The sequence below is a fragment of the Pongo pygmaeus genome, chromosome 1 (genome assembly GCF_028885625.2).
Source record: "Pongo pygmaeus isolate AG05252 chromosome 1, NHGRI_mPonPyg2-v2.0_pri, whole genome shotgun sequence".
NCBI lineage: Eukaryota > Metazoa > Chordata > Mammalia > Primates > Hominidae > Pongo > Pongo pygmaeus.
In genome coordinates, this window is record NC_072373.2 from 214,869,359 (window position 1) to 214,895,874 (window position 26,516).

A 26,516-nucleotide genomic window follows, 5' to 3' on the forward strand; every position below is an offset into this window, starting at 1 on the left:
GCCAGAATCCCAGCTCCAAATTTTACTTCCAAATTTGCTCTTCTGCAAAATGTGGACAGGAGCAGTGCCCACCTCGTTGAAAGTGTCATGAGAACTAAGTGCATCAGTATAGATAAGTGCCTAGAACTGGGCCCGGCACATAGTAGTGCTTTATAAGTATTGGCTACAATTTTTTTCTTTTCTTTTTAAAACAATTTTGTTTTGAGACAGGGTCTCACTTGATTGCCTAGGCTGGAGTGCAGTGGTGCAATCACAGCTCATTGCAGCCTTGACCTCCTAGGCTCAAGCAATCCTCCTGCCTCAGCCACCCAAGTAGCTGAGACCACGGGTGCTCACCACCATGCCCAGCTAATTTTTTTTCTTTTTTCTTTTGTAGAGATGCAGTCTCACTGTATTGCCCAGGCCGCATTATTTTTTTTCTGATGCTCTTGGCCAAAGGCAGGCACAGATCGAAGGTGGGGTAAGTGAGGCCATGGCTTCAGCATTCACCTTTGTCATCTCCTTGCCCCCAGTCCCCAGCCCCTGCTAAGTCCTAGCAAAGGTGGGCCCCTAAGCAGGCTGGTGGGCTGGAGGCAGGGATTGGCAGGACAGGCAGTCACACACAAACACACACTCACTCAGGCTCCACCTGCCTGGACAGGAGCCTTGTCTGCTGCAGTGGCGCTGAGGCCCTGAGGGCTCCTTGGGGCCTTTATGGGGTAATTCCATCTCCATTAGGGCTGATTATGTCACTATAAATACCACGTTTTGGTGCCGCTTTATAAGACTCGCTGAAGAACTTTCCTCCTTAGCACCTAGTCACCTAGAGCGGGAAAGACTCTGAGTCGGACAGGAAAAGAGGGAAGGGTGTGTCATTAGATGGGTGACTAAAAGCCAGGGAAAAGCCAGGTGGAACACCCTCTTGCCACCACCTGACATACCACTCCTTTCCATAGGCCTCTGCTCATGTCACATGCTACAGATGAGCGACACCCTGCCCTATTCTCTCAGCCCCCAACTTGTGCACATGCTGCCGGGCACACGCCCCACAGCCATCAGGGCCTGCCTGCACCCCTGCCACGTGCGTGTGCTTGGATCCAACCTTTTGAGGCCACACGTGGAAACCCACACTTGCCACCGGAAGGACCAACCAACACTACACACTGAGACTTTCACGCAACACTGTCATTCACTCATTAGTTCATTCATTCAGCGGAGGCTTGCTGAATATCTTGTGTGTATCAGGCACTGTCTGTTTTCTTTTTTTGTTTTTGACTCTGGCTCTGTCACCCAGGCTGGAGTGCAGTGCCGCGGTCTCGGCTCACTGCAACCTCCACCTCCTGGGTTCAAGCGACTTTCCTGCCTCCACCTCGAGTAGCTGGGATTACAGGCGTGCGCCACCATGCCCGGCTAATTTTTGTATTTTTAGTAGAGACGGGGTTTCACCATGATGACAAGCTTGGTCCCAAACTCCTGACCTCAAGTGATCTATCCGACTTGGCCTCCCAAAGTGCTGGGATTACAGGCGTGAGCCACCGCGCCTGGCCCAGGAACTGTCTGTTTTCTACAAACATCCCTGTCCTCCTGCAGTGTGTCCTCTAGTGACACATCTGACAGATGGAGCCTGCAAGTGGCATGTAACACACATGTACAAGCAGTGGCTTCCACACAACTCACATGGAGTCTTACACACACCAGTGTCCCTAGCCCAGAGGCTCCAATACAACATGCAAAACATTTATCCAAACCATGTACTACACACATGCTCACACTCATCCACACACCCCGTGTACCTGTCCACAGAGCCCTGGGCACAACACATGCCCTGCTCTCCACGGATGTGGCTTCCTGTTGCTGAACCGTGTGTAACCCAGTAACAGCTGAGATTTCATGCGTGCTTTCTGTAGTCCTGGCCCCTGTGGTTTACATGTATGACTTTATTTGATCTTTACAGTAACTCTCTGAAATAGGCTTTACATCTTCCCAGTGAGCAAACTGAGGCTCAGAAAAGTGAAATAATTTGTTCAGAAACTCACGGGCTGACTCCACAACTACTGTGAAGTATGGCACACTCACAAATACACGCATACACAAATCCACACTCACATGCACTCATACACAAATCTCTCACACCCACATGCACACTCATACACACATCTAGACACATCCACACAATCCACACATTCAAACACACACAGACACACACTCATACCCAAATCCTCTCATGCGCATGCACACACACTCATATACACTTATACCACACTTTTTTTTTTTTTTTTTGGAGACAGTGTCTTGCTGGCCCAGGCTGGAGTACAGTGGCGCAATCTCGGCTCACTGCAATCTCTGCCTCCAGGGTTCAAGTGATTCTCCTGCCTTAGCCTCCTTAGTAGATGGGATTACAGATGAGTGGCACCATGCCCAGCTAATTTTTTTGTATTTTTAGTAGAGACGGGGTTTCACCATGTTGGCCAGGCATGTCTCGAGCTCCTGAACTCAAAAGATCTGCCTGCCTCGGCCTCTCAAAGTGCTGGGATTACAGGTGTGAGCCACCGTGCCCAGTCACATACAACACTTATGTCCATACACACACTCACAGTCATACATACATCAGCACTCTCATGTCTACACACACGTATGCACATTCAACAAAATCTCACACCCTCATACACATGCACTTGTTCTCACAGGCACTTGCACACTCACAGGCTCTCAGAGGACCAAGGCTCTCTTCCATCCTCTTGGTCAAAGGCTTTAATTAACCCCAACCCCTGTAATTAACCCTTCCTCTCCTCCTTCAGGAGAGATGTCTGGACCCGCTTCCCAAAAGTAGGCACCAAGGCGAGAGGCCAAGATGTCCACATCCGGCAGAGAGGACCCAGGTACCTGGGTAGCAGGTCCCTGGCATCGAAGCGAGGATGGGGTCAGAGAGGAAGAGGTAGGCAAAGGGAGTCTGGGGCCTCCCAGGAAATCAGGCCTGCCACAGTTGCTCTTCCTGGACTGGTCAAATGGTGATTGGCCAACAGGCAGCCGTGGGTGGCTGGGCAGGCGGGCCAGAGCAAAATTCCCGTTTGTTTCACTCACACTAGCCGCTTCTGTCAGGAAGGGAGATGACCTCATGTCTGAGGAAGTTTTGTGAAGAGGCCTTATCAAGTGGCAGGTGGTAGGCAGGTGTCCTCCAAAGTGTCAAAACCTATCAACCCATTCTGTCATGCCAGGGTCGGGGGCTAGGGGTGCTCTGCACAGCAGCCCCTTGCCTCCTTCCCCAAAACGAAGCAGTGGTTCAAGCAGAGACCACCAGGATTCAAATCCTGCTTCTACTACCCGTGAGCTGTACACCCTTTGGGCATGTTGTTTCTGCTCTTGGAGCCTCAGTTTCCTCTTCTGTAACATGGGGATGATGACCCCTGCCTCCCAGATGAGAATTATTAATAAGTTATATTATTATAACTTATTAATATAAATATATTATAATGAAATATATATTATATTTATATTATATTATAAATAAGATAGTGCATGTCTGATCCATTCCCAGAGAAAATGAACCTAGTCTCAGATCATAGTAGGCTTAGAGGCTTCTGAACAGAGATACTCTTTTTGACCATCAGCAGCTTGGTATACTCTTCAAGGGTTTTAGGAAGGAGGGCATCCAGGTCTATTTCTGGGCCACTCTCCCAGGCCTGCTGCTTAGGAGGCAACTGCTTATTGGACCCCCAATTCATTTCAGCTCAGGCCTTCAGGCCAGCGTTGAGCTCAGTTGCATTGAGCTCAGTCTCAGAGGTGAAGGGCAGAATGGGTATGGCTCAGCGCAAAACCATTAAACGTTTGCACCGAGGATACCAGGCTCAGAGATCCCTGGGGGCTAACCCGTAGGGGCGCTGGCGCTTTGAGACGCTCAAACTCTGGAAGGCCTGCGGGGAGCCCGCGAGTCCAGAGGGCCCCAAGGTCCTCCTCCAAACCCCTCCGGACTTCCCCTCCCTCTCCTCCGGGTGCCAGCCCGGCCCCTTTAAAGACATTCCTGAGGGCGTGGCGTTGGTGACGTCACGCAGGGCATGAATGAACAGGAGTCGGTTCTCACCCAACTTCCATTAAGGACTCGGGGCAGGAGGGGCAGAAGTTGCGCGCGGGCCGGCGGGCGGGAGCGGACACCGAGGCCGGCGTGCAGGCGTGCGGGTGTGCGGGAGCCGGGCTCGGGGGATCGGACTGAGAGCGAGAAGCGCGGCATGGAGCTCCAGGCAGCCCGCGCCTGCTTCGCCCTGCTGTGGGGCTGTGCGCTGGCCGCGGCCGCGGCGGCACAGGGCAAGGAAGGTGAGTGCGCGCGGCGTCTGGACCCCTGGCCCCCGGGCCCCAGTGTCCCCCAGAGCCCGGAGCTCCTTGACGCGCACAACTTTGGAAACCGACCTGGTGCCTCCCAGTCCCGGCGAGCTGGAGTCCGGAGGGCGCACGGGCTGCGATCGAGGCGAGCCCTGGCCCCCACCCGGGGTCATAGGGGCTCCGGAGAATAAGGGGTTTCAGCTTGGTCGCACGGGCCTCGGAGGCTGCGGAGAAGAGGACGCGGCGCAGGCCACGCGGTTGCAGTCCAGGCGGCGACTTCGGGAACGCGTCCGGGCGGGGGGCGTGGGGAGTCCCCTAGAGAAGGGGGTGTTTGGGCGGCTTTCCGCGGGCTCAGCTTCTTAGTGACCTGAATTCACTAACCCGCTTGCTGGGGTTTTGCAGAGAAGGCATACTGTGCAGGCCTCGCATTTTGGGGAGGGGGCTCGGGCGGGCGGGAGCCCCCTGTCGAAGGCCCTGTTGCCTGAGATTTCCTCCACGCCCCCCTTCACCTCCAGTCCCGGGGGAGAGCGTGGAGGTAGTTTCGGGCCAATCCCTGCTCACACACTCCTTTCCCTCCTTCCCAAGCCGCACTCCCGGGCTCCCGGGGCAGGTTAGGGGCCGCGAGTGCGGACAGGAAGTCCCAAAGTCAAGCGTTCTGAGCAAGGGTGACTCAGAACGAGGAAATGCGGCAGGTGGGGGTGCGGCCTCCCAAGGTGTGGAGCTGTCAGCCCAGGGCCACCAAGGAGTCAGGACACCCGGGGGTGGGGGACTGAATCACCCACCCCCGCCCCAGTGTTCCCGGAGCCGCGCCGAGTGAGGGGCCGCAGACTTTGCTCATGGCGCGGCGGGTGTGTCGTGGGGGTGTTGTCCCTCCGCTAGGGTCGCGGCGAGGTTGGGGGCTCCTGCCCTGGCCGAGGACCTTCCTGTCCACCCAGCCCAGGCCAGCTTCAATTTCCAACAGTGAGGGCAAGGCTTCCCCTCCTGCCTGGGCAGAGCGAGGTTTCCGCAGGCTCCACAAGGGGGAAGCCGGGAGGAAACCTTGGGCCGGTGAGAAGTTTCCTTCTTTTTTTTTTTTGAGACGGAGTTTCGCACTTGTCGCCCAGACTGGAGTGCAATGGCGCAATCTCGGCTCACTGCAACCTCCGCCTCCCGGGTTCAAGCTATTCTCCTGTCTCAGCCTCCCTAGTAGCTGGGATTACAGGCGCCCGCCACCAGGCCCGGCTAATTTTTGCATTTTTTAGTAGAGACGAGGTTTCACCGTGTTGGCCAGGCTGATCCTGAACTCCTGACCTCAGATGATCCACCCTCCGCGGCCTCCCAAAGTGCTGGGATTACAGGCATAAGCCACCGCCCCCCGCCTGTTTCCTTCTTTTTCTGCCTCCCAAACTGGGTTTGGAGGTTTTGCTGTTTTGTGTTGGGAGGAAAAGAGGCTAGATCTGGAGCCGTTGGGCAGTGGCAGGTGTTGGGGGTGGCATCCTGTCTCAGTCTCTGGAGTGACAGGGCCCGGGTCTCAACCGGGACCTCTGGTTGCAGGAGGAGCTCATGGCAGGGATTTCTGCCACCCTCAATATCCGCCCCACCAACGTTTGGTCCTCCCCCTTCCTGGGGGACTGTGGTTGGAGAGAAGGGGAGAGACAGCTGGAATCACTATAGGCCTTTCTCCTCGGCTGCCCATGGGGGGTGGGGGATTAGGCGGGTGCTTTGCTGCTGCAGCCCCCAAGCTGGCCTGGAAGCCTGGAGCTGCCTTGTTCTTGTCCCCTGTGTCCACCTCTCTCCAGCCTGTGTGATTAAACCCCACCCCCACACCCCATGGGATGCAGGGGGAAAGGCTTGTGTATTTCACTGGGGTGGGGGTCCATTTTTGCTTCGACTCTGAGTCCCCGTGAAAGACTCCCTAGAGAAGTGTGCCTAGGTGGGGGTGGGCATGATGGCCTAGCTGGCAGCTGCTGGTTTCAGTTCCTGGGAATCAGGCTGTATGTGGTGGGTCTGCCTGGGGGTGGCTTAGGGGGCAGGCAGGAGGACACAGGTGCCTTTTTCACCTACCCCCAGGCTGCTTCAGACTTCTTTCTTGCCCCCTCACTCCTAGGCTGTACTTGGTTGCCCACGTGGCTCCGGTTAGCATCAACAGCCACTGAATCTGCCCTCTTTTTTACAAATGGGGAAACTGAGGGAGGCCTGAGCCCTTGCCAACCAGGGGCCTCTGGACAGAGGACCAGACCTGAGCATCCTGCTTCTCGGCTGCCAGAGCCAAGGCCCTGCCTGCCTTGTGGTTGGTGTCATGGTAGATTTTCCTGGGAAGCGGGCATAGCTGGTCAGGGGCCTGGGCAGGTGGCAGGGGGTGCTGAGCTGGGGTGCTGCTGATGGGAAGAGGGCTAAAGAGTGCCAGGAAGTCCTTGGTTTCTGGTTCTACTGGGGCCGAGTCTGCCCTCTGTCCCCTTCCCCTTTTCTTTCATGTTTTCCCCAGAGTCCACACCTCCCCACTTCCTTTAGGGATTAGCTAGTCTTGGTTAGAGAGGAATGGGGGAAGCGGGGAGGGAACCACAGCCTTGGAGGCTGTGGAGAAGGACCAGAGACCAGGAGTGGGTGGCAGTCCTGCATTTGTGGAAGAAGCTGTGGAGCAATGTGGACCCATAAAGATGGCACTTACGGTAGAACTCATGGCAAAGAAGGAGGTGTTTTTTGCTTTTTTTTTTTTTCCCCAGAAATGGGAAGGTAAGGGGATAGAGAGCTCACAGATAAGCCCTGCTTAGCCTAAACCTCTCCAGGAAGCCGTCTGGGTCAGCTGAGGGGCTCCCAGGCTCCCACCCTTTTCAGGGAAGCAGGAGCCTGTGTCCCTGGAAGAACCTGGGGAAAGAGCCGCGCCCGCGTCAGGGCGGAGGGACCCAGCGCTGGGCGCCTCCTGTTCCTGGTGGTTGGTTCGAGGGAATTTCCCTGGGAGGGGGCCGGGGGTTGGAAACCCCTGCAGGGGGGGCTCCTTCCTGTGTGAGGGCTTCTTTTCTTCTCCGATTGAGCCCTGTGCTACTTCTAGAGCCAGGCCTAGGCTGGAAAGGGAGGGCCCTCTATGCCAGGTTAACCCTTCAGAAGCCTGGTAGCGGTGAGCCCTCTCACTTGGGCACAGACCTCAGCCTCCTGTCAATCTGAGGGGGAGCTGCAGGACTGTGAGGAACCTTTGTCCTTCTACCCACCCAGCTGAAATCAGGAGCCTCCAGATTCCTTCCTGTGTAACTGGAACATTCCATTTGCTAGTGGGGTTAGTGAGTTTCAAAGCCCCGGCCCTGGGCATGTCTGAACAAATCCCTGCCGCTGCCCACCCCGCTGCCCCCAGCCACCCTCCCCTATCCCCACAGCCTCTGCCATGGGGCCGGTGTCACATCGGATTTCCTCTTGCCTGTCTGGGCTGCCTGACCCTTCCTAGAGAGGTTTGGCCCAGGTCAGTAGTGGGGGTGGCAGCATTTCACGCCCCAGCCTGGGGGCCTTCAGCCCAGGTAGGAGGGCCATGTCACTTCAGGAGGGGGTTTCCAAGACCACCCTCAGAGCCCAGCTCCCATCTCCCCAAACCGGGTCATCCCTGCTCCCAGCCTGCCTGGAGCTCTGTCCACCCTTTGAGTCCTTCTCTGGTCCTGGCCTTGAGGAATGGGGCTTCTGAGGCAGATTCTTCATGCTCCAGGGCCCAAAGGAAGCATTGACTTGGTTTCTTTACCCCCACCTTAGGGCTTTACCCTCTGAATCCATCTTGCATAGGTTCTATGCCTCAGTTTCTCCAATCTCCTTACCCTCTAGGGAGGGTAGCACTTATTGGCAGCTACCTGGACTTTATTTGGAAATAGAGTGGGGGCAGTACCTAGGGTCTTAGGTTTTGGCTATGGCCTCTGAGCCTGGCAGAGAACCTGGGGTGGATCAGTGGGAGGTGCCCAAGGGCAGGACTAGGTCTAGGGAAGACCCCGGGAGTGTATCCCTCCGCCAGGCTCCAGTTGCCTCTCTGGGAACAGGATGGTCCTGACACCTGGTCTCTGGGCCTCGAATGTCCCCTACAAGGGCTTTTATTCCTGATCCCCCAGGAACCTCTGGCACCCCTGGCAGGGCAGTTGTCAGGATGTGAGGGGCAGGGGTGGTGGGAGTGACTTTCCCAGGGAGGGGACCTCGCCAGCTGTGTGTATCTTTGGGCCCCTCTTAGGGGCCCTATGGGTTCAGGGCTTTATCCTGCCTGCTCTGTGGCTTTTGTGGTGAGAAGATCGGTTTCCAGATACCCGCTTCCCTCCTCCACCCTGGAGCTGTTCCCACCTGTTAACAGCACTCTCTTCTTGGAGTACCGCAAGATGCATGTGGACATATAGGTGCATATGTGTGTGCTACATGACCTGAGGGGGGTTGGTGTGTTTCCTGCTGGGGGGAATGTGGCAGAAGCAGACACCAGTGTCCCCAAGGCCCACATGCACGTGAAGTGCTGCCGAAGGGCCTTGTTCAAGGAAGCAGAGGGGGCGGTGTGGTGTCACTTAATACCCTGCTCAGCCCAGCTCTCTGCCCAGCTGCTGTTCTCCTGCCGGGCTGAGCGCCCTGGCCTGCTCTGCCCAGCTGGGGACTAACGGAGGGGGGCAGCATGGCTGGAATCCTGGCCTGGGAGACAAGAGGCCCAGTCCTGACCCCAGCCTGCTGTGTGCCTTCAGCCGGGTTCCATACTTTTTCTGGGCCTGTTTCCCTCATGAGTCGAGGGATGATTTTCTTGGATATGGTGACCCTGTGTGGTGGGGTCCCTCTTGCTCTGTCTCAGAGTTGGGGTTCCTGGAGGGATCCTCACCTTTCCTGCCATGGTCTGACTCCTGAAGACACCCCCGGCTCACCCCCTCTCCTTTCTCCCTTTCAGTGGTACTGCTGGACTTTGCTGCAGCTGGAGGGGAGCTCGGCTGGCTCACACACCCGTATGGCAAAGGGGTATGTAAGCCTTCGGGGTAGGGAGGGGTGTGAGAATGGGGCTGCTGGTCTCCTGTAGAGATGGAGAAACTGAGGCCCAGGGAGCGTGGGGCCTGGCTTCAATTCAGCAGCTTAGCCAGGTCTCAGGCTCGGGGTCCAGCTTCTCACACCAGGCTCAGAGTCAGCTGGTCCAGGCCAGGGCTGGATGGGCGTGGGAAGGTACGAGGGTGTGGGTGTAAGCCTGAGAGGTGGGGGGAACTGGGGAGACAGAGAAGGCCCTAGCGGAGCTGGGCCTTCCCTGTTCCAGAAGGGCTGACAGTCAGAGGGATCTCTGGCACCACCCATCCACCTCTTGGGAGGGAAGGGGTTAAAGATGCCCCCTGTCCTGAGGTCTCAGCCCAGGAGGTGAGGGGTGAAGAAGAGACAGGGAACAGGAAAACCTGATCAAGTTCCTTCCTGCCCGCCCCTTTCCCACCTCCAGCTGTTGCTTCCCCTTCCTGTGGGGGGCTGCATTTCTCTGCCTCATTCTCACCCAGGTCTTCCCCTCTATGCCGTCCTGATGTGACCAGGAATGGGGGCAGGGGCTGGGGTTCTTCCCCTGGCTGTGTGTGTCTGCTGTGTGATCTTGGGGAAGATGTGGCTCTCGGGGCCTCAGTTTCCCTCTCTATACAATGGGCCCTTGCTGAGTTTGTCCTGGGACCCTGAGCTGAGAAAGGGGGCTGTCTCCCAGGGGCTACTTGGAATAGTTCCCAGAGCTGGCCAGATCCACATGAGTCGAGTTCTTGTCCCTGGTCACCCTAGCTCTGGGCAGGCTTGGCTGGGGTGTAGCCCTGAGCAGGTTTCTAGGATCCTGGAAGTCTAGCTGGGAGGGAACACGGGTCACCTAATACAACCCAGTCATTATACAGAGTGGGAAACTGAGGCCCAAGGGCATGTAGGGCCTTGGCCAATGCCACACAGTATAGCCCGGGCCTGTGTCCTCCTCCCCTGTGCTTTCATTCATTCTTTTGTTTATTCATTCAACAAACGCGTCCCTGAGCACCTACTCTGTCTCAGGCAGGCTCTAGGGACACAGGTGAGTTAGATGCAGACCCTGGCTGAGGAGCTCAGAATCTCGTGTGGGAGCCCAGATGTGGATGTCCCCATGTGCCGTGCCAAGTGCACTTTGGGAAATGGCAAGGGGTACAGGGTAAAGGGAACATGGCAACTTTGGGAGTTGGGTGGCGGGGGGCACCTGGCCCTACTGTAGCCTAACCTGGGAATTCTTTCTGGAGAAGGCTGAGTTGTGATCCAGGGAGGGAGGAACATGTTGATCTGCTCCAAAGCCAAATTCTAAATGACAGAGATGATCATCCATTGTTTCTGACTTAATGCCACTCCTGCGTTTGTCAACACACATGGGTGCATGGTGAATAACACCAACAGTAACAATAATCATACTGGCTGCCCGTATGCCTATTACCTTGTGCCAAGCACTGTGTTCGGCCAGTGTAGACATTCTGTCCTTTATCCTCACAGCAATTCTGTGAGGTAGGGGGTCTTGCTCCCATTGCACAGATGAGGAAATTGCGGCTTAGAGAGCATAACCCACCTGAGGTCACATGGAGTCCCGGACTCCACCTGCGGGCTCACAATCTAATAGAGAGGTTCGGCTTCCAGACATGTGCCAGAAAGACCAGGGGCCAGATTCCAGCTCAGCCACTTATGGATGCATCCCCCACCCACCCCAGGCCTCAGTTTCCTTCACCGTAGAACCCGGAGAGCATGAACCGGAAAGCATCTTCCTAGTGCCCCACTCTGCCACCTGGGCCTCAGTTTCCCCAGGCACCTGCCCACACTAACCTGTATCTTCCCCCCACAGTGGGACCTGATGCAGAACATCATGAATGACATGCCGATCTACATGTACTCCGTGTGCAACGTGATGTCTGGTGACCAGGACAACTGGCTCCGCACCAACTGGGTGTACCGAGGAGAGGCTGAGCGTATCTTCATTGAGCTCAAGTTTACTGTACGTGACTGCAACAGCTTCCCTGGCGGCGCCAGCTCCTGCAAGGAGACTTTCAACCTCTACTATGCCGAGTCGGACCTGGACTATGGCACCAACTTCCAGAAGCGCCTGTTCACCAAGATTGACACCATTGCGCCCGATGAGATCACCGTCAGCAGCGACTTCGAGGCACGCCACGTGAAGCTGAACGTGGAGGAGCGCTCCGTGGGGCCGCTCACCCGCAAAGGCTTCTACCTGGCCTTCCAGGATATCGGTGCCTGTGTGGCGCTGCTCTCCGTCCGTGTCTACTACAAGAAGTGCCCCGAGCTGCTGCAGGGCCTGGCCCACTTCCCTGAGACCATCGCCGGCTCTGATGCACCCTCCCTGGCCACTGTGGCCGGCACCTGTGTGGACCATGCCGTGGTGCCACCGGGCGGTGAAGAGCCCCGTATGCACTGTGCAGTGGACGGCGAGTGGCTGGTGCCCATTGGGCAGTGCCTGTGCCAGGCAGGCTATGAGAAGGTGGAGGATGCCTGCCAGGGTGAGTGACGGTTCTGGGTGGCAGGGAAGTGGTTCTGGAGTGACAGGCCGCATTCCCAGGTTCTGGTCTTTAGCTTTGGAATCATGGAATCTTGGTAAGCTCATCCCTGCTTTGACACATATTAATTCTGTTAGTGGAAATTATAGATCCTTCCCAGACATCAGTTTGCTTATTAAGGCTGGATTAACTCATTCATTAAGAATGAATGAATTGTGGCTGGGCGCGGTGGCTCATGCCTGTAATCCCAGCACTTTGGGAGGCTGAGGTGAGTGGATCACTTGAGCCCAGGAGTTTGAGACCAGCCTGGGCAACATAATGAAATGCCGTCTCTACTAAAAACACAAAAATTAGCCGGGTGTGGTGGCATGCACCTGTAATCCCAGCTACTTGGGAGGCTGAAGCACGAGAATCAATTGCTTGAACCCGGGAGGTGGAGGATGCAGTGAGCAGAGATCGCACCACTGTACTCCAGCCTGGGGTGACAGAGTGAGACTCTTGTCTGAAAAAAAAAAAAAGAATGAATGAATTGAGAAACAGTAGAATGTGGAGTTTATGATTGATGACTCTAGAACAAGAATGCCTGTGTTCAAATCCCAGGTCTACATTTTTAGCTGTGTGGCTTTAGGCCATTTCCTTGACCTCTCTGTGCCTGGGTTTCCTTATCTGTAAAATGGAGAGGATCATAGCGTCTATCTCGTAGGGTGGCTGTGATAATCAAATGACTTAATAGTAAAGTGCTTAATTCAGTGCCTGCCACGTAAGTACTTTTAAATGTGGCTGTTATTTTTGATTCATCCCACGAATGTATACTGAGTAGCTCCTGTGCGGCAGCACTGTGGTCCCACGGTGGAGTATCAGGAGCGAGTTCCATGTCTGTTATCAACTCACTATGTGGTCTTAGGCAAGGTACTTAAACTCCCTGGGCCTCAAACTCCTCTTTTGTACATAGAAGCGACTGAGTTGGACCCGGGGTGCACATCCCCTGGCTGCATATCAGGATCACCCGCGGAGCTTTTGGGAAATGCTTTTGTTGAGGGAGAGGTTGGAGGGGGGCCAAGGGTCTGCCTTTCTTGTCTGAATGTCCCCAGGGCCACAAATTTCCCATTGGGGCCTCTATTGATTTTCCATTGGAGCCTCTATAGATGACACACTGGGCCCAGAAAAGGGCCAATTCAATCAGACTCTCCTTGGGGAATGAGGCTTGGGCATTAGTGAGTTCACATGGAGGAAGCTGTGGCGTGGGGTGGCCAGGGCCTGTGACAGTGGAAATCTCCGCAGCAATGTGGATTTTCAATGGGTGACTTTTTCTGGAAATGGCCATGAGGCAGAGCATTTGTGGAATGCAGGCGGACCTTTGGAGGGCTGGCTCATCCCCTCTCTCTGGCAGCTTCTTCGCTGAGATAAGCGGGATGTTAAGGAATTGGAGGTTTAGTGGCTGTGTTGCACGCACCTTGGCTAATTCCCCCCTCATCTCTGGCCTTGGGTTTCCTTTGAGTAAAATGAGAAAGTTCAACAGCACCAGCAGACTTTATGCTTGTTTTCTAGCCATGGATCCTGCAGCCCCTGGAGGGGGTTGAAGGGTTGGAGGACCCTGAAGCCCTTTGTGATGGGCCCCACTTGCCTCCCAAAGCAAGTCCTCAGAACCTTACTTAACACGGTCTGTAAACCCCCCGATGAGAAGTTCCCTACGAGCCTTTCTGGCCATAAGCCTGTGGTGTAGGCTCTGCTCCGGCCCATCCCATCGCCCCCTTGTCTTCCCAGCTCCCCTCTGCTGAGTGAGCCCCCCTTCCCCAGGCGGCCCCTGCTTTAGGTGACCTCGAATGCATACTCCCAGTTTCAGACAATGACTGCGGGTTGAGGGGGCCGGGACGAGGCAGCCCAGTGGGGCGAGCAGGCTCCTCCCACATGACATCCTCGCACAAGAATGCGGGGGTGAGGGTGAGGGGCAGCTGAAAACTTTCCACAAGCTGGTGAGGCAGGCCCCGCAGAGATAAGTGGACCGTTGGGGTGGGGGTGTCTCTCCAGGAAGGGGGGCAGCCTTCCCTCCTCTAGAGGTGGGGCGTCAGGGTTCCGGCAGATTTTGTTTGCAGAGAGCCGAGCAGCCCCCTGTTGGGAAGATCAGCCCAGCAGGAGGACAAGTTTCCAAGAGCGAAATTTCCGACTTAGTTCGTGGGACCCTGTCAATCGCTAGTCACCTACTGCCGGATTGTTCCTCCTCGGGATCCTCCCACGAAAATTCCTTTCAGTGTGGCTGGGTGCCGGTGCGCGAGATGCCAGGAACGCCCGGCTGGCTCCTCTTTATACCTCTAGACTTTTCTCAGCAGCCCCTGGCCATGCTGCTGCTGAAAGTGATGACAGTCGCTACCGTAGACAGGTGCCGTCCGAGGGGCAGGCGCTGAGCCAAGCAAGTGCTTTATCAGACATGCGAGCGGAATCAATGCCGCCTTTCTGCGTGGCAGGGACTGTGATCAATCCCATTTGATAGACCAGGAAACTGAGGTTCAGAGAGCTAAAGAGGCTTGCCTGAAGTCATACAGCTAGGATGTGGTTGCGTCAGGATCTGAATCCAGGCGGTGCAGCGGCGCCCAGGCTGCAGGATGGGTCAGGAAATGGGGCGGGAAGTGACCAGTTCCTTTGGAATCCCTGACTCAGCTCCTGGCCCTGGGGTAGGCTCTCTGGCCAGCCCTGGGGATGGCAGGGTCTGTTGCAGGGGCTTGGGGGCTCTGTTGGAGGCAGGGGTCCTGGAGAGGGCACTGCTGGATACATTGAGGGAGAACCAGAGGGAGGCACAGGGTCTGCCCTCCCTGCCGGACCCTTCCCAGGTCTGGAGACCCAGATTCTTTCACTGGGGCTCCTGCTGGTGACAAACCAGACCCAGAGAGAGGCGGGGCACCCTGAGGTCACCTGGCACCTTGTCTAGGTTATTCCCAGTTTGTCCGTTTCTCCTCAGGGTTCTTTCCCCAGGAAGCCTGGAGCTCAGGAAAGAGTTAAGTGGGCAGAGGAAGGGAGGCACCTCCCAGGTGCTGTGTGCGGCAGGTGGGCACGCTGCCCGGAGCACTCCTGTGAACTATGTCAGGAATGAGCCAGCTTCCCTTGGTTCCCCCGCCCCGCCCCCGGCCCTGCCTATGGGACAGTGGAGTCGCTCGGGCTGACCGCTGTCCCCCAGGGGCTGCTTTGTCTCCATGTCTCCGCTTCCTGTGCTGGCTTCAGCAGCTGGCGGGGCCCCTGCTGGCGCCTCAGCCCTGGGGACCGCTGGCCAGGTGAGCAGGTGGCCAGCAGCCTTGGCCAGCGGCTCAGCCGAACAGCTGGGAGGCCAGAGCTGGGGTTGTGGGGGGTTGGAGATTCCCTCCTGAGAGGCTCCTGCCCCCTCAAGGGGCCCAGCCCCTTGGGGATGTCCCCTCCCTACTGTAGTTTCACGATCCCCCAGTTCATAGGGACACCCCATTCCAGGCACCATGCTGGACATCTCATAAGCAGGGCTTTCTTCCATCTTCACACAGAACCCAGAGAGGATGAGGACTTGATCCCCATTTTACAAATGAGGAAACTGAGGTCCGGAGAGGAAGCAGTGAACAGTGACTAAAAGAATGGGGGCCTGGCACAAGAAGGCAGTTGCCCCTGGTGTGTGTCCTTCCACCCACAGGCTGTATGACCTTAGCAGGTCCCCTCGGGGTCCCACCCCCATCTGTAAAATGAGTGGGCTGGACCTGTGGCCCTGAAGGGCACCGTCAACCTGGTGATCCGAGCTTCCCTCCTGTAGTTTCCCACTGGGGCTCAGTCTGAATACCGGGGAAGCTGTTGACTGTGTGACTCAAGTGTGGTGAGGAGAGGTCCCACTGCTTGCAGCCCGAGTGGCCTAAAGTCCATGCTGACAGGGAGGAGTCCCCTGGCTAGGGTATGGCTGTGGTTAAGGTGGTCTTTAGACAGGGTGGTCTCGGGCCATGACAGGGGCTGCTGGCAGGACTCCTGTTTCATCAGGTCACAGTTGGTCCCCCAGGTGGAAGACTCTGGGAGCTGCTGGCTGTGGCTCGCAGGCTTTGTCCCCTGCTGGGAAGTCCCACCAGGCCTTATTTCTGTGATGTTTCTTCTGGCCTACAGGGGTGGGACCATGGTGGCAGCACCCCCAGCCCCCCATGGTGGCTCTCACCTCTGTGCCCTGTCTGCCCCACCCTCAGCTCACATTGGGGGCAAAGCTAGGCGCTGGCATCTCCGCTGGGCGGGCACCGGCTTCTCCCTCCCTCCCTCTCTCCCTCCTGGAGGTAAGTAGGTCCCCAGAACGGAAGGAAGGAGGTGAGGGAAAGCAAACAGAAGATGAAAGGCTGGAGGCAGGACGGGAGCGGTAGGCGGGGGCTGAGGTGGGGAGCGGTGCTTATCAATGGTGGAGGAATGTGCCTGCAGATAGCTCCCTAGGGTGTGTGTGAAAGGGACAGGGTGCTGGCAGCCGTCAGGTCCTGGGGGCAGCCCCCCTTCTGCAGGGACGACAGGGTCTGCTGGGAGCAAGAAGCCACCAGGGCCTAAGGTTGTCAGCTCCCTCATTTGCTGGGTCAGTAACCCATAGGTCACCATTTGCCGTCTCTCAGGGCCCAGAGACAAAGTCCAAGCTCCACATCCCTAGGCCAAGGTGGTTCCTGTGGTCACCTGCTGGGCCTGGCTTGGGCGGTGACTGGCCCTAGGTGAATTGCAGCCATGACCTCTTGACCTCACAACCTTGCCATTGCCAGCCAGGGAGGTGGCTGTGTCTTGGGAGGAGGGGCTCCATTGGGGGCTGGACTTGCGTCACGATAAGGGCGTCTGTCCCTGAGTCACCTCATGCTGCCACCTGAGGGGCGGGCATCAGGAACTGGAAAAACCAGGGTATAGCCGGAGGTGCAGCCGCTGTGCCCCAGTTCCCCTGCTCGGAGTGGCCCAGGCCTGCCAGACAACCGGGACCAGAACAGCTCTCCACAGGTGTGCCACAGGTGTGCCAAAGTTAGGCTTTTGTGTAAGGTAGGTAGGCATCCTGGTGGACCTTCTCCACAGTGTCTCTCTGGGCGCTGAAACACTGCTCACTTCTCTGGCCCTGGAGTGCACATTTCACGTGCACATGGTAGGTTTGCCACCCATTCTCTCTCCCACTCACTCTTCCATCCACGTGTCCACCCATCCACTCATCCATCCATCCACCCCTCCACCCATCCACCCCTCCACCCATCCACCCCTACATCCATCCATCCATTCATCCATCCATCCATCCATCCATCCATCCATCTATCCATCATCCATCCATTCACTCATCTACCCGCGAACCCACCAAACCACCCATCCACTTTTCCATTCATCTGTCCATCCATCCATCCACTCATACCCCCCTCTACTCATCCATCCGTCCACCCCTCCACCCAACCACCCACCTATCCATCCATCCATCCATCCATCCATCCATTCATCCCTCCACCCACCCACCCACCTATCCATCCCTAATCCATCCATCTACTCATTCACCCGTCCACCCACCAACCTACCCATCCACTTGTCCATTCATCTGTCCATCCTCCCCCCCATCCATCCATCTATCCACCCACCCACCCACCCACCCACCTATCCATCCCTCATCCATCCATCCACTCATCCACCTGTCCACCCACCAACCCACCCATCCACTTGTCCATTCATCTGTCCATCCTCCCCACCCATCCATCCATCCACTCACCCATCCATCCTTCCATCTACCCACCCACTCATCCATCCGTCCACCCACCAACCCACCCATCCATTTGTCCATTCATCTGTCCATTCATCCACCCACTCATACCCCCCTCCACCCATCCATCCATTCATCCACCCATCCATCCATCCATCCACACACTCATCTACCCATCCACCCACCAACCCACCCATCTATCCATCCATCCATCCGTCTGTCCATCCATTCAGCAAACATTAACTGAGCACCGCTGGGCCATGGGACACAGATAAATTGGTCTCCATTCCTGCTCCTCATGAGCTGCCAGTCTCACGGAAGCTCCGATACATGCAGGAATAATTTCAAATGGAGCATAAAAGCCAAGTTTTGAATTCCCCTGGAGCTGAAACGGTGTTTATCTGTCTCACCATCGTATCCTAGCACCCAGCATTGTGCCAGACACGTATGAAGTGCCCATTTCTATTTGGTAAACATAAGATTAATAGATGCCCTAGTGGGGGCCAGGGGGGCCAGGAATTGGGCAGTCTGGGAGGGCTGTGTAGAGGAGCTTAAGCTGGGTATTAAAGGATGCATAGGAGTTTGCTGGTTGGCTAAGGAACAGTAGGTATTTGGTGTATGTGGGTGTGTTTGAGTGTGCGTGACCCCTGTCCCCATTTGCCCGCCCAGAATGCCAGGAAATCCAACTAGATAAAGTCAGGAAGAACACAGGGGCTTGCTGGTGTCCTACTCATGAACTCTGGGACCCCTGAGCACTTGGAAACTCTGGCGGGGCCCTGGAGACAGCCCCTGGTAGTTCTGTGGTAGGAGGAGGGGAAGCACATCTCATCAGGCAGGCACATGCCCTGTTGACGCTGCCTCTCTGCTGTATTATCTGGCACATCCGCAGCGGAAATCTCTCCAAATTCCCTCTTTCCTGGCAGCAGCAGGCAGGCCACCCCCGGGCGCTGGGGCCAAAGAGCCCATCTCTTCCCCCACTTCCTCCTCTTGGCATAGGAGCAGCCTCACGGTGGGGAGTCAGGGCATTGTGACGGTTTGCAGGTGGCTAAAGCCTTCAATGAGTCCGAGCCTGGGCTGTGGGGGTTTATGGCCCCTGCCTGGCCTGAGGGCCTGGGCTGGGAACGCCCCGGAGCTTCCCAAGTCAGCTGGCCCTGGACCACCTGGAGCCAGCACTTAGCCAGGTGAAGTCTCCTCGGCAGACAAGTCAGGGCATTTGGAGGAATTGAAACCCCAGGATAAACATGGCCCAGCTTTCTGGAGTCTCAGTTTTACTCAAAGATCTGGTGGAGGAGAGAGCTATTTTTGTATCATGCAGATATGTTATGGGGAGGGATGCAATATACTCATGGGTTTCCAAATACAATAGGAGATTTGAAGACATTCGAGGCTTGAAGGAGACCACTTCAGCCACCCCAACCAACCCCCCTGGGCTGGAGTCTACACTTTTCTGCTCACAGACACAAAAGTGCCTAGTTTGAGAAGATCTGTGGTGGGGAATACCCTCCCCCTCCCCACAACACATAGACCCACAGCTGCTCTGAAATTCGTCGGGAGTTTCTGGCTTTTGAAGTGGGTCAGTCCTTATCTCCTCTCTCTTCAGGCTTGTTTCAGAATGTTGATTTATCTTTGCTCCAAAATGAAGTGTTCCTAAGAACAGAAGTGGGAAAGGAGGCCCGACGCAGTGGCTCACGCCTGTAATCCCAGCATTGTGGGAAGTCGAGGTGGGAGGATCACTTGAGGCCAGGAGGTCAAGAGACCAGCCTGGGCAACACAGACAGACCCCGTCTCTAAAAAATAAAATAGGCCAGACGTGGTGGCTCATGCCTGTAATCCCAGCACTTTGGGAGGCCGAGACGGGTGGATCACTTGAGGCCAGGAGTTCGAGACCAGCCTGCATCTCTACTAAAAATACAAAAGTTAGCCAGGCATGATGGCCGGTGCCTGTAGTTCTAGCTACTCAGGAGGCTGAGGCAGGAGAATTGCTTGAACCCAGGAGGCGGAGGTTGCAGTGAGCTGAGATCCCACCACTTCACTCCAGCCTGGGCAACAGAGCGAGACTCCATCTCAAAAACAGAAATAAATAAATAAATAAATAAATAAATAAATAAATAATGAAAAAGGAGTGGGAGAAGAGAGAGGCTGAAAATCAGGCATCCTAAGTTTGAGTTCTGGTTTCCTTCTTGGGAGCTTGGTGACCTTGGGCAAGTTTTTTTGTCGCTCCTCACCTCCAAAGTGGAACGAGCGCTAATAGTGCCTGTACATGGCAGGTCTATTGCGAGGACTAAATGAGTGTAAAGTGCTCAGCCCCAGCCCTGCGCACAGTAGGTACTGTCATTGGGACTCCAGGCTCTGTGCAGAGCAGGAGTCAGGTCCTGGGCCTCCTCTGTCCTGCTGCATGACCCGGGACAAGCCCCCTTCCCTGCTCTGTGTGCCTGAGCTCTCGCAGGGCCAATGCTGAGGGTCTGCAGAAGCAGGATGGACCAAGGGGGTGAGAGCAGCTGTTTGTGTGGTCCCTGGGCCAGGGTGGGGAGGGGACAGGGATGCAGCCTGGCTCTGAGAGCAGAGTCATCAGCAGGAAGTCACTATCTGGCACCTTACAGAGCTAGGTGTCCTTTGAGTCCTGTTCCCCTGACTCCTGGTCCGCCTCTCCACCTCTGCTCACAGAGGGGACTGGATGAAGCGAGTCTTCGCTCCAGATTCTGTCCCTGAGAGTTAGCAGGTCTGCTTGGGTCAGGGCACTTGAAATTGGCTTCCCTGGAGGGGGTTGTCCTTAGGCCATTAGGGGCCAGGCTGTCCCCAGGGTCTTGGACAAAAGCTGCCTCCAGGCACAGATTTTTCCTGACGGCAGGGGTCTGACTTCCCCCCATCAGACCTCCAGCGGCTTTCCATTGCCTCCAGGATAAAGTCCCAGCTTCTTGGCCTGGCATTGAAGGCCTTTCTCAACCGTTTTATTGCTTGCTGCTCCCCACATTTGTGCCCACAAACCCACTCATACCTTCCATATTAGTCATGCACTTTCTCACTCCTAACTCCCTCTCTCAACATCTATCACTCCCCTGCTAAACTCCTATGCAGCCTCTGAACCCCAGCCAAAATGTCCCCTCTGTGACTTCTCAGACTCCTGGCCAAGGTTTTTCCCCTTCTCCACCCCCTTAGCCCTTAGCTTGTTTCCTCCCTCTGTCTTGCAGACCTTGTCAGGTGCTTCTGCTCCCTGAGATCAGGGGTTTGTTTCCGTCCTCGTGCATATCCAGCACTGGGGGTGGGCCAGGCACAGAGCAGAGGATCATTGTGTGTGGTGAACATGGTGCTGAGGTTGGAGGTGTCTCAGGACCCTCTCATCAGAACAATCTGAAGGATTATAATTGTAGGGCTGTTGGGGGAGCTCCCTAGGGTGACCTCTACCCACCCTGGCCACTTCAGCAGCTGCCCAAGCCCTGGACAGCCCTGCACCGTGAGCCCTGTGTCTGGGCAGCTTCCTGCCTCTAGGGCCAGGAAGGGGCTTAGGGCAGGGGCGGGATAAGACAGGATAGGGCGGTGGGAGGAAGAAGCCCCCGGAGTCAGGTGCCTGAGCCCCCAGCCTGCTGGGCCAGGACAGGACTGGCCACTGGGGGAGGAAGAGACACTTCCTGGCTGTCCTTGTGAGTAGCGGATATGACTCGGTTCTGGAAGCAGAGCCAGAGAAAATGCCAGGGGGCTTGGCCTTTCCTGCTTCCTGGTCAGCCCCGGATGGAAAGGAGGGCAGGTCCTGGGCTGGAGGCAACACCTGCAGGGATGGCATCCTGAACTGATGAGGCTGGCCAGTGAGTCAGGCTGGTGGTGACAGTCAACAAACACACATAGTCAAGAAGAGGCAGTCATTGCCCTGGGCAGCTCTCAGCTACCCAGGTGGGGACCTGACAGGCTAGTCTGCACGGAGGAAAGGGGATGAGGCCGGTGGGCAGCGTGCTTGGTCAAGTGCTGAGCTAGGCTGTGATGGGATTCTTGGTTGGCTGAAAGGTGAGGCATGGCCTTGAATGCCAGGCTCAGGGGCGTGGTGCTTCTTGCAGGAGCCAGTGGGGAGTGAAGCAAAGGTTTGCAGCATGTGTGTGAAGCACTTCCTGGGTGCCTGGTACATGCTAGGCTCTTGCCACGCATTTTTCCATCACAAGACATTTTGCCGATGAGAAAACAGGTCCATAGAGATTTACTGACCTGCTTGCAGGGCAGGGGTCCCTGGTGAGGGAATGAGACAGTCACGTGGGGTGGAAGCAGATTGAACTGATGTCCTCGCTCTCTGTCTGTCCTGTGCCCACCAGCCTGCTCTCCTGGATTCTTTAAGTTTGAGGCATCTGAGAGCCCCTGCTTGGAGTGCCCTGAGCACACGCTGCCATCCCCTGAGGGTGCCACCTCCTGCGAGTGTGAGGAAGGCTTCTTCCGGGCACCTCAGGACCCAGCGTCGATGCCTTGCACACGTGAGTCTTGCAGTGGGTCAGGGTGGCGTGACTGAGGGTGACGTGTCCGCCTGGGTCCAGCACAGCACTGACTCCTCCTGTCTGTGCAGGACCCCCCTCCGCCCCACACTACCTCACGGCCGTGGGCATGGGTGCCAAGGTGGAGCTGCGCTGGACGCCCCCTCAGGACAGCGGAGGCCGCGAGGACATTGTCTACAGCGTCACCTGTGAACAGTGCTGGCCCGAGTCTGGGGAGTGCGGGCCGTGTGAGGCCAGTGTGCGCTACTCGGAGCCTCCGCACGGATTGACCCGAACCAGTGTGACAGTCAGCGACCTGGAGCCCCACATGAACTACACCTTTACCGTGGAGGCCCGCAATGGCGTCTCAGGCCTGGTGACCAGCCGCAGCTTCCGTACTGCCAGTGTCAGCATCAACCAGACAGGTGAGGTCCAGGGGTGGCAGCTGTGTCTTATGGGGTCTGCCGAGGTGGGGCTTAAGGAGGACGGCCACCTGGGGCTCGGGTGTGTTTAGAGAGAGGCAGCAGAGCAAGTGGTTAAAGGCACAGTGTCTAGAGCAAGCTTGTCCAACCCGTGGGCCACATGCGGCCCCAGCCGACATTGAATGCGGCCCAACACAAATTTGTAAATTTTCTTAAAACATTATGATATTATTTTTGCAATTTTTTTCCCCTTTTTTTTGAGACAGAGTCTCGCTCTGTTGCCCAGGCTGGAGTGCAGTGGCTCGATCTCAGCTCACTGCAACCTCCGCCTCCCGGGTTCAAGCAATTCTCCTGCCTCAGCCTCTGGAGTAGCTGGGATTACAGGCACGTGCCACCACACACAGCTAATTTTTTGTATTTTTAGTAGAGACGGGGTTTCATTATGTTGGCCAGGCTGGTCTTGATCTCCTGACCTCATGATCCACCCGCCTCGACCTCCCAAAGTGATGAGATTACAGGCGTAAGCCACTGCGCCTGGCCTGCAAATTTTTTTTTTTTTTTTTTTTTTTTTTTTTTTTTTTTTTTTAGCTCATCACCTGTTGTTAGTGTTGGTGTATTTTATGTGTGGCCCAAGACAATTCTTCCATTATGGCCCACAGAAGCTGAAAGATTGGACACTCCTGCCCTAGAGCCACTTCTGAGCTCTGTGACTGTGGGCAGATTACTTAACCTCTCTGAGCCTCAATGTTCTCACCTGTAAAGTGGGATAATAATTGAGAATTGAGACTGGGTGCGGTGGCTCACGCCTGTAATCCCAGCACTTTGGGAGTCTGAGGTGGGCAGATCACCTGAGGTCGAGAGTTCGAGACCAGCCTGACCAACATGGAGAAACCCCATCTCTACTAAAAATACAAAAAATTAGCTGGGCGTGGTGGCGCATGCCTGTAATCCTAGCTACTTGGGAGGCTGAGGCAGGAGAATCGCTTGAACCCGGGAGGCGGAGGTTGCGGTGAGCTGAGATCGTGCCATTGCACTCCAGCCTGGGCAACAAGAGCGAAACTCCGTCTCAAAAGAAAAAAAAAAAAAGCAAGCATTCGGGAAAAGTTAGTTCTTCTTCTTCTTCTTTTTTTTTTTTTGAGACAGAGTTTTGCTCTTGTTGCCCAGGCTGGAGTGCAATGGCACAATCTTGGCTCACCGCAACCTCTGCATCCCGGGTTCAAGCGATTCTCCTGCCTCAGCCTCCCGAGTAGCTGGGATTACAGGCATGCGCCACGACGCCCAGCTAATTTTGTATTTTTAGTAGAGATAGGGTTTCTCCATGTTGGTCAGGCTGGTCTCGAACTCCCAACCTCAGGTGATCCTCCCACCTCAGCCTCCCAAAGTGCTGGGATTACAGGCATGAGCCACCGCGCCTGGCCTTTTATTATTATTATTATTTATGCACTCGTAAATATGGGGCACCTCTGATGTGCCAGCCCCTGTGATGGGGCCAGGGTGGAGGCCTGGGGCTCGGGCCCTGTGCTCTGGAGCTGGAAGTTTAGGACCCTAGGTTGGGATCTAAAGAGCCTGGGGGCTGGGCGTGGTCACCACGCCCATAATCCCAGCATTTTGGGAGGTTGAGGCAGGAGGATTGCTTGAGCTCAGGCATTTGAGACCAGCATGGGCAACATAGGGAGACCCCATCTCTACAAAAAATACAAAAATTAGCCAGGTACAGTAGCACTTGTCTGTAGCCCCAGCTATTCAGGAAGCTGAGGCAGGAGGATCACTTGAGCACAGGAGTTCGAAGCCGTAGTGAGCCGAGATCGTGCCACTGCACTCGAGCCTGGGTGACAGAGCGAGATCCTGTCTCAAAAAAATGAAAGAATCTGGGCTGTGGAGGATCTGGCTCCACGTCCACTTGTCCCCCCAGACCCTGCCTGCTCGTAGGCAGCTTCTTACCCACTTCCCCCACTGCCTGTCCTGCCCAGAGCCCCCCAAGGTGAGGCTGGAGGGCCGCAGCACCACCTCTCTTAGCGTCTCCTGGAGCATCCCCCCGCCGCAGCAGAGCCGCGTGTGGAAGTACGAGGTCACCTACCGCAAGAAGGTAACTCCCAGAGGGGCGGGGCTGGCTCTAGCTGGGCCGAGAGCAGGGGACAGGCTGGTCACACAGATGCTCACCAAACCACCCAGCCATCTGAAGAAGCGCCCTTCTGCAGATGGGGAAACTGAGGCCTGGGGTCTGCCAGGGGGTTACATCTCCCAAGGCAGCACAGCAGAGATTTGTAGGAGAGAAGACATGGTGTCCTTGGAAGAGGCAGTCAGGGTGAGGACAGGGGCGGAATTTTGGGACCCCACACAGCTCGGTTTGAGTCCTGGTTCATGCATTTAGTGGTTCTGACCTTGAGTGAGTCACTTAATTCCGAGCCTCAGTTTCCTCCTCTGTAAGAAGAGCCTCAAGTTTGCTAATAAAGGCAAGCCACCTTGCTAGCTCGGGGTGGTCTCCAGCGGGCTGAGCCGAGGCCCCTGCCCTGCCCTCACTGCCTGCTCCTCCGCTGGCCACCCACCCACAGGGAGACTCCAACAGCTACAACGTGCGCCGCACTGAGGGTTTCTCCGTGACCCTGGATGACCTGGCTCCGGACACCACCTACCTGGTCCAGGTGCAGGCACTGACGCAGGAGGGCCAGGGGGCCGGCAGCAAGGTGCACGAATTCCAGACGCTGTGTGAGTTGGGGGACCCTGGGCATGGACCAGGTCAGGGCCCAGAACCAAGTAATTTAGTCATCTTGGGAAAGGAAGTGAATCAAATAACTTAGAAATGCCCCTTTCTCGGTCAGCGGGGGCCTGGGACAGCCCTTCAGGGACTGCCCCCAAGCCTGGGGAGGGGGAAGCATGGAAGGCTGAGGGGTGGAGGAGCCGGGATGTGGATTCACAACAGTGATGTGAGGAAGTTCAAATCCGCATCGCAGAAAGAGCCAGAGCTTTGAGCCCCACATACCTGCAATACCTCCTGTGAGACCTTTGGGAAGGCCTCCGCTTGACCATCTATGAAATGGGACTAAGTACCCTCTGGAGCCTTCCCAAGTGCAAGCACCCAGCACACAGTAGGGGCCCAGGTGTCTTGGGTGCAGCGCGGGTGTTGCTGTGATTTGTGGGGGAACTCCCTTGTCGTCAGCTGATTTCTTCCACCAGCCCCGGAGGGATCTGGCAACTTGGCGGTGATTAGCGGCGTGGCTGTCGGTGTGGTCCTGCTTCTGGTGCTGGCAGGAGTTGGCTTCTTTATCCACCGCAGGTTTGTCAGAGCCCATACCCTGGCTCCACGTGGGCTTGGGTGGGAAAATGGGGCAGGAACCTCCGTTTCCTCATCTGAACGATGGGGCCCACAGGACACTAGTCTAGTCTAATCCCTGCCTCCGGATGCTGCGAGGATATATGAGCTGGAGTGTGTAGCGAAGTGCCTGGCACGCGGCGGGGCCGGGACATGGGGGTCATTACCTCTGCTCTTGTTATTAATGATGTGTCCACACTTCCTCTGGACACGCAAGCAGGAATCCCCGAGTAGCTCTAATGGGAATGCCTTCATCACGACTGCTTAAGGGGCCATTCCTCCCCGTTCCTCCATCCGCCTTCTCCGCACCCTCGGCCCTGAGAGTGGAGCTTGGGCAGTGACAGCGGGGACTGGGCTGCGTTCTGAGCACCCCAGGTCCTCCTAGGACCAAAGTAGGGTCAGGAGGCTTCCCTGGCTGGAGCAGACCTCACTGACCTCCCTGCATTTGGTTCCCCGTGGGGCTCTTTCAGGAGGAAGAACCTGCGTGCCCGCCAGTCCCCAGAGGACGTTTACTTCTCCAAGTCAGGTGAGACGCAGCCCCTGCTCCAGGCCCAGCCCTGCCCGCACTGTCCCTAGCTCTGTGGGGGAGGTGGGATGCAGCCAGGGTGTTCCCAGGGCACTGGGGTGGGGCCACAGGCTTCTGTGGGTAGCTCTGAGGGGTCCGTCCCCCACAGCCTGGTCCAAGTCGCTGAAGATCACGTGACCTTCTCCTCTGACTCCAAGGCACCCCCCATGGGGCCCCTCCTGAGCTGCCTGTGACCCCACCCCTTCTCCTTCCAGAACAACTGAAGCCCCTGAAGACATACGTGGACCCCCACACATATGAGGACCCCAACCAGGCTGTGTTGAAGTTCACTACCGAGATCCATCCATCCTGTGTCACTCGGCAGAAGGTGATTGGAGCAGGTGAGGTCGGCCCCCTGC

At 56.3% G+C, this 26,516-nt stretch overlaps 1 protein-coding gene and 1 long non-coding RNA gene across 3 annotated transcripts in view; one reads left to right on the forward strand and one right to left on the reverse strand.

Moving 5' to 3' along the window:
• Positions 1 to 352: 352 nt before the first annotated feature.
• LOC134738903 (uncharacterized) lies at positions 353 to 5,008 on the reverse strand. Its single transcript, XR_010125160.1, has 3 exons — positions 4,381 to 5,008; positions 2,863 to 3,071; positions 353 to 819 (listed from the first exon to the last, which is right to left on the reverse strand). It is a non-coding gene; the product is annotated as an uncharacterized LOC134738903 (long non-coding RNA).
• The window catches only part of EPHA2 (EPH receptor A2), a 32,042-nt gene continuing 9,542 nt past the window's right edge, over positions 4,017 to 26,516 (forward strand). Inside the window, exons 1-10 of one of the 2 annotated variants that reach the window (XM_054436648.2) lie at positions 4,017 to 4,287; positions 9,155 to 9,222; positions 11,063 to 11,732; positions 21,708 to 21,863; positions 21,953 to 22,285; positions 24,253 to 24,368; positions 24,835 to 24,988; positions 25,457 to 25,556; positions 26,063 to 26,118; positions 26,373 to 26,498. In XM_054436648.2, coding sequence (XP_054292623.2) covers positions 4,032 to 4,287; positions 9,155 to 9,222; positions 11,063 to 11,732; positions 21,708 to 21,863; positions 21,953 to 22,285; positions 24,253 to 24,368; positions 24,835 to 24,988; positions 25,457 to 25,556; positions 26,063 to 26,118; positions 26,373 to 26,498 — 2,035 coding nt within the window. In that variant the 5' untranslated portion in view covers positions 4,017 to 4,031. The remainder of the gene's footprint in view (positions 4,288 to 9,154; positions 9,223 to 11,062; positions 11,733 to 21,707; positions 21,864 to 21,952; positions 22,286 to 24,252; positions 24,369 to 24,834; positions 24,989 to 25,456; positions 25,557 to 26,062; positions 26,119 to 26,372; positions 26,499 to 26,516) is intronic. The other variant, XM_063659183.1, reaches the window with a different exon arrangement.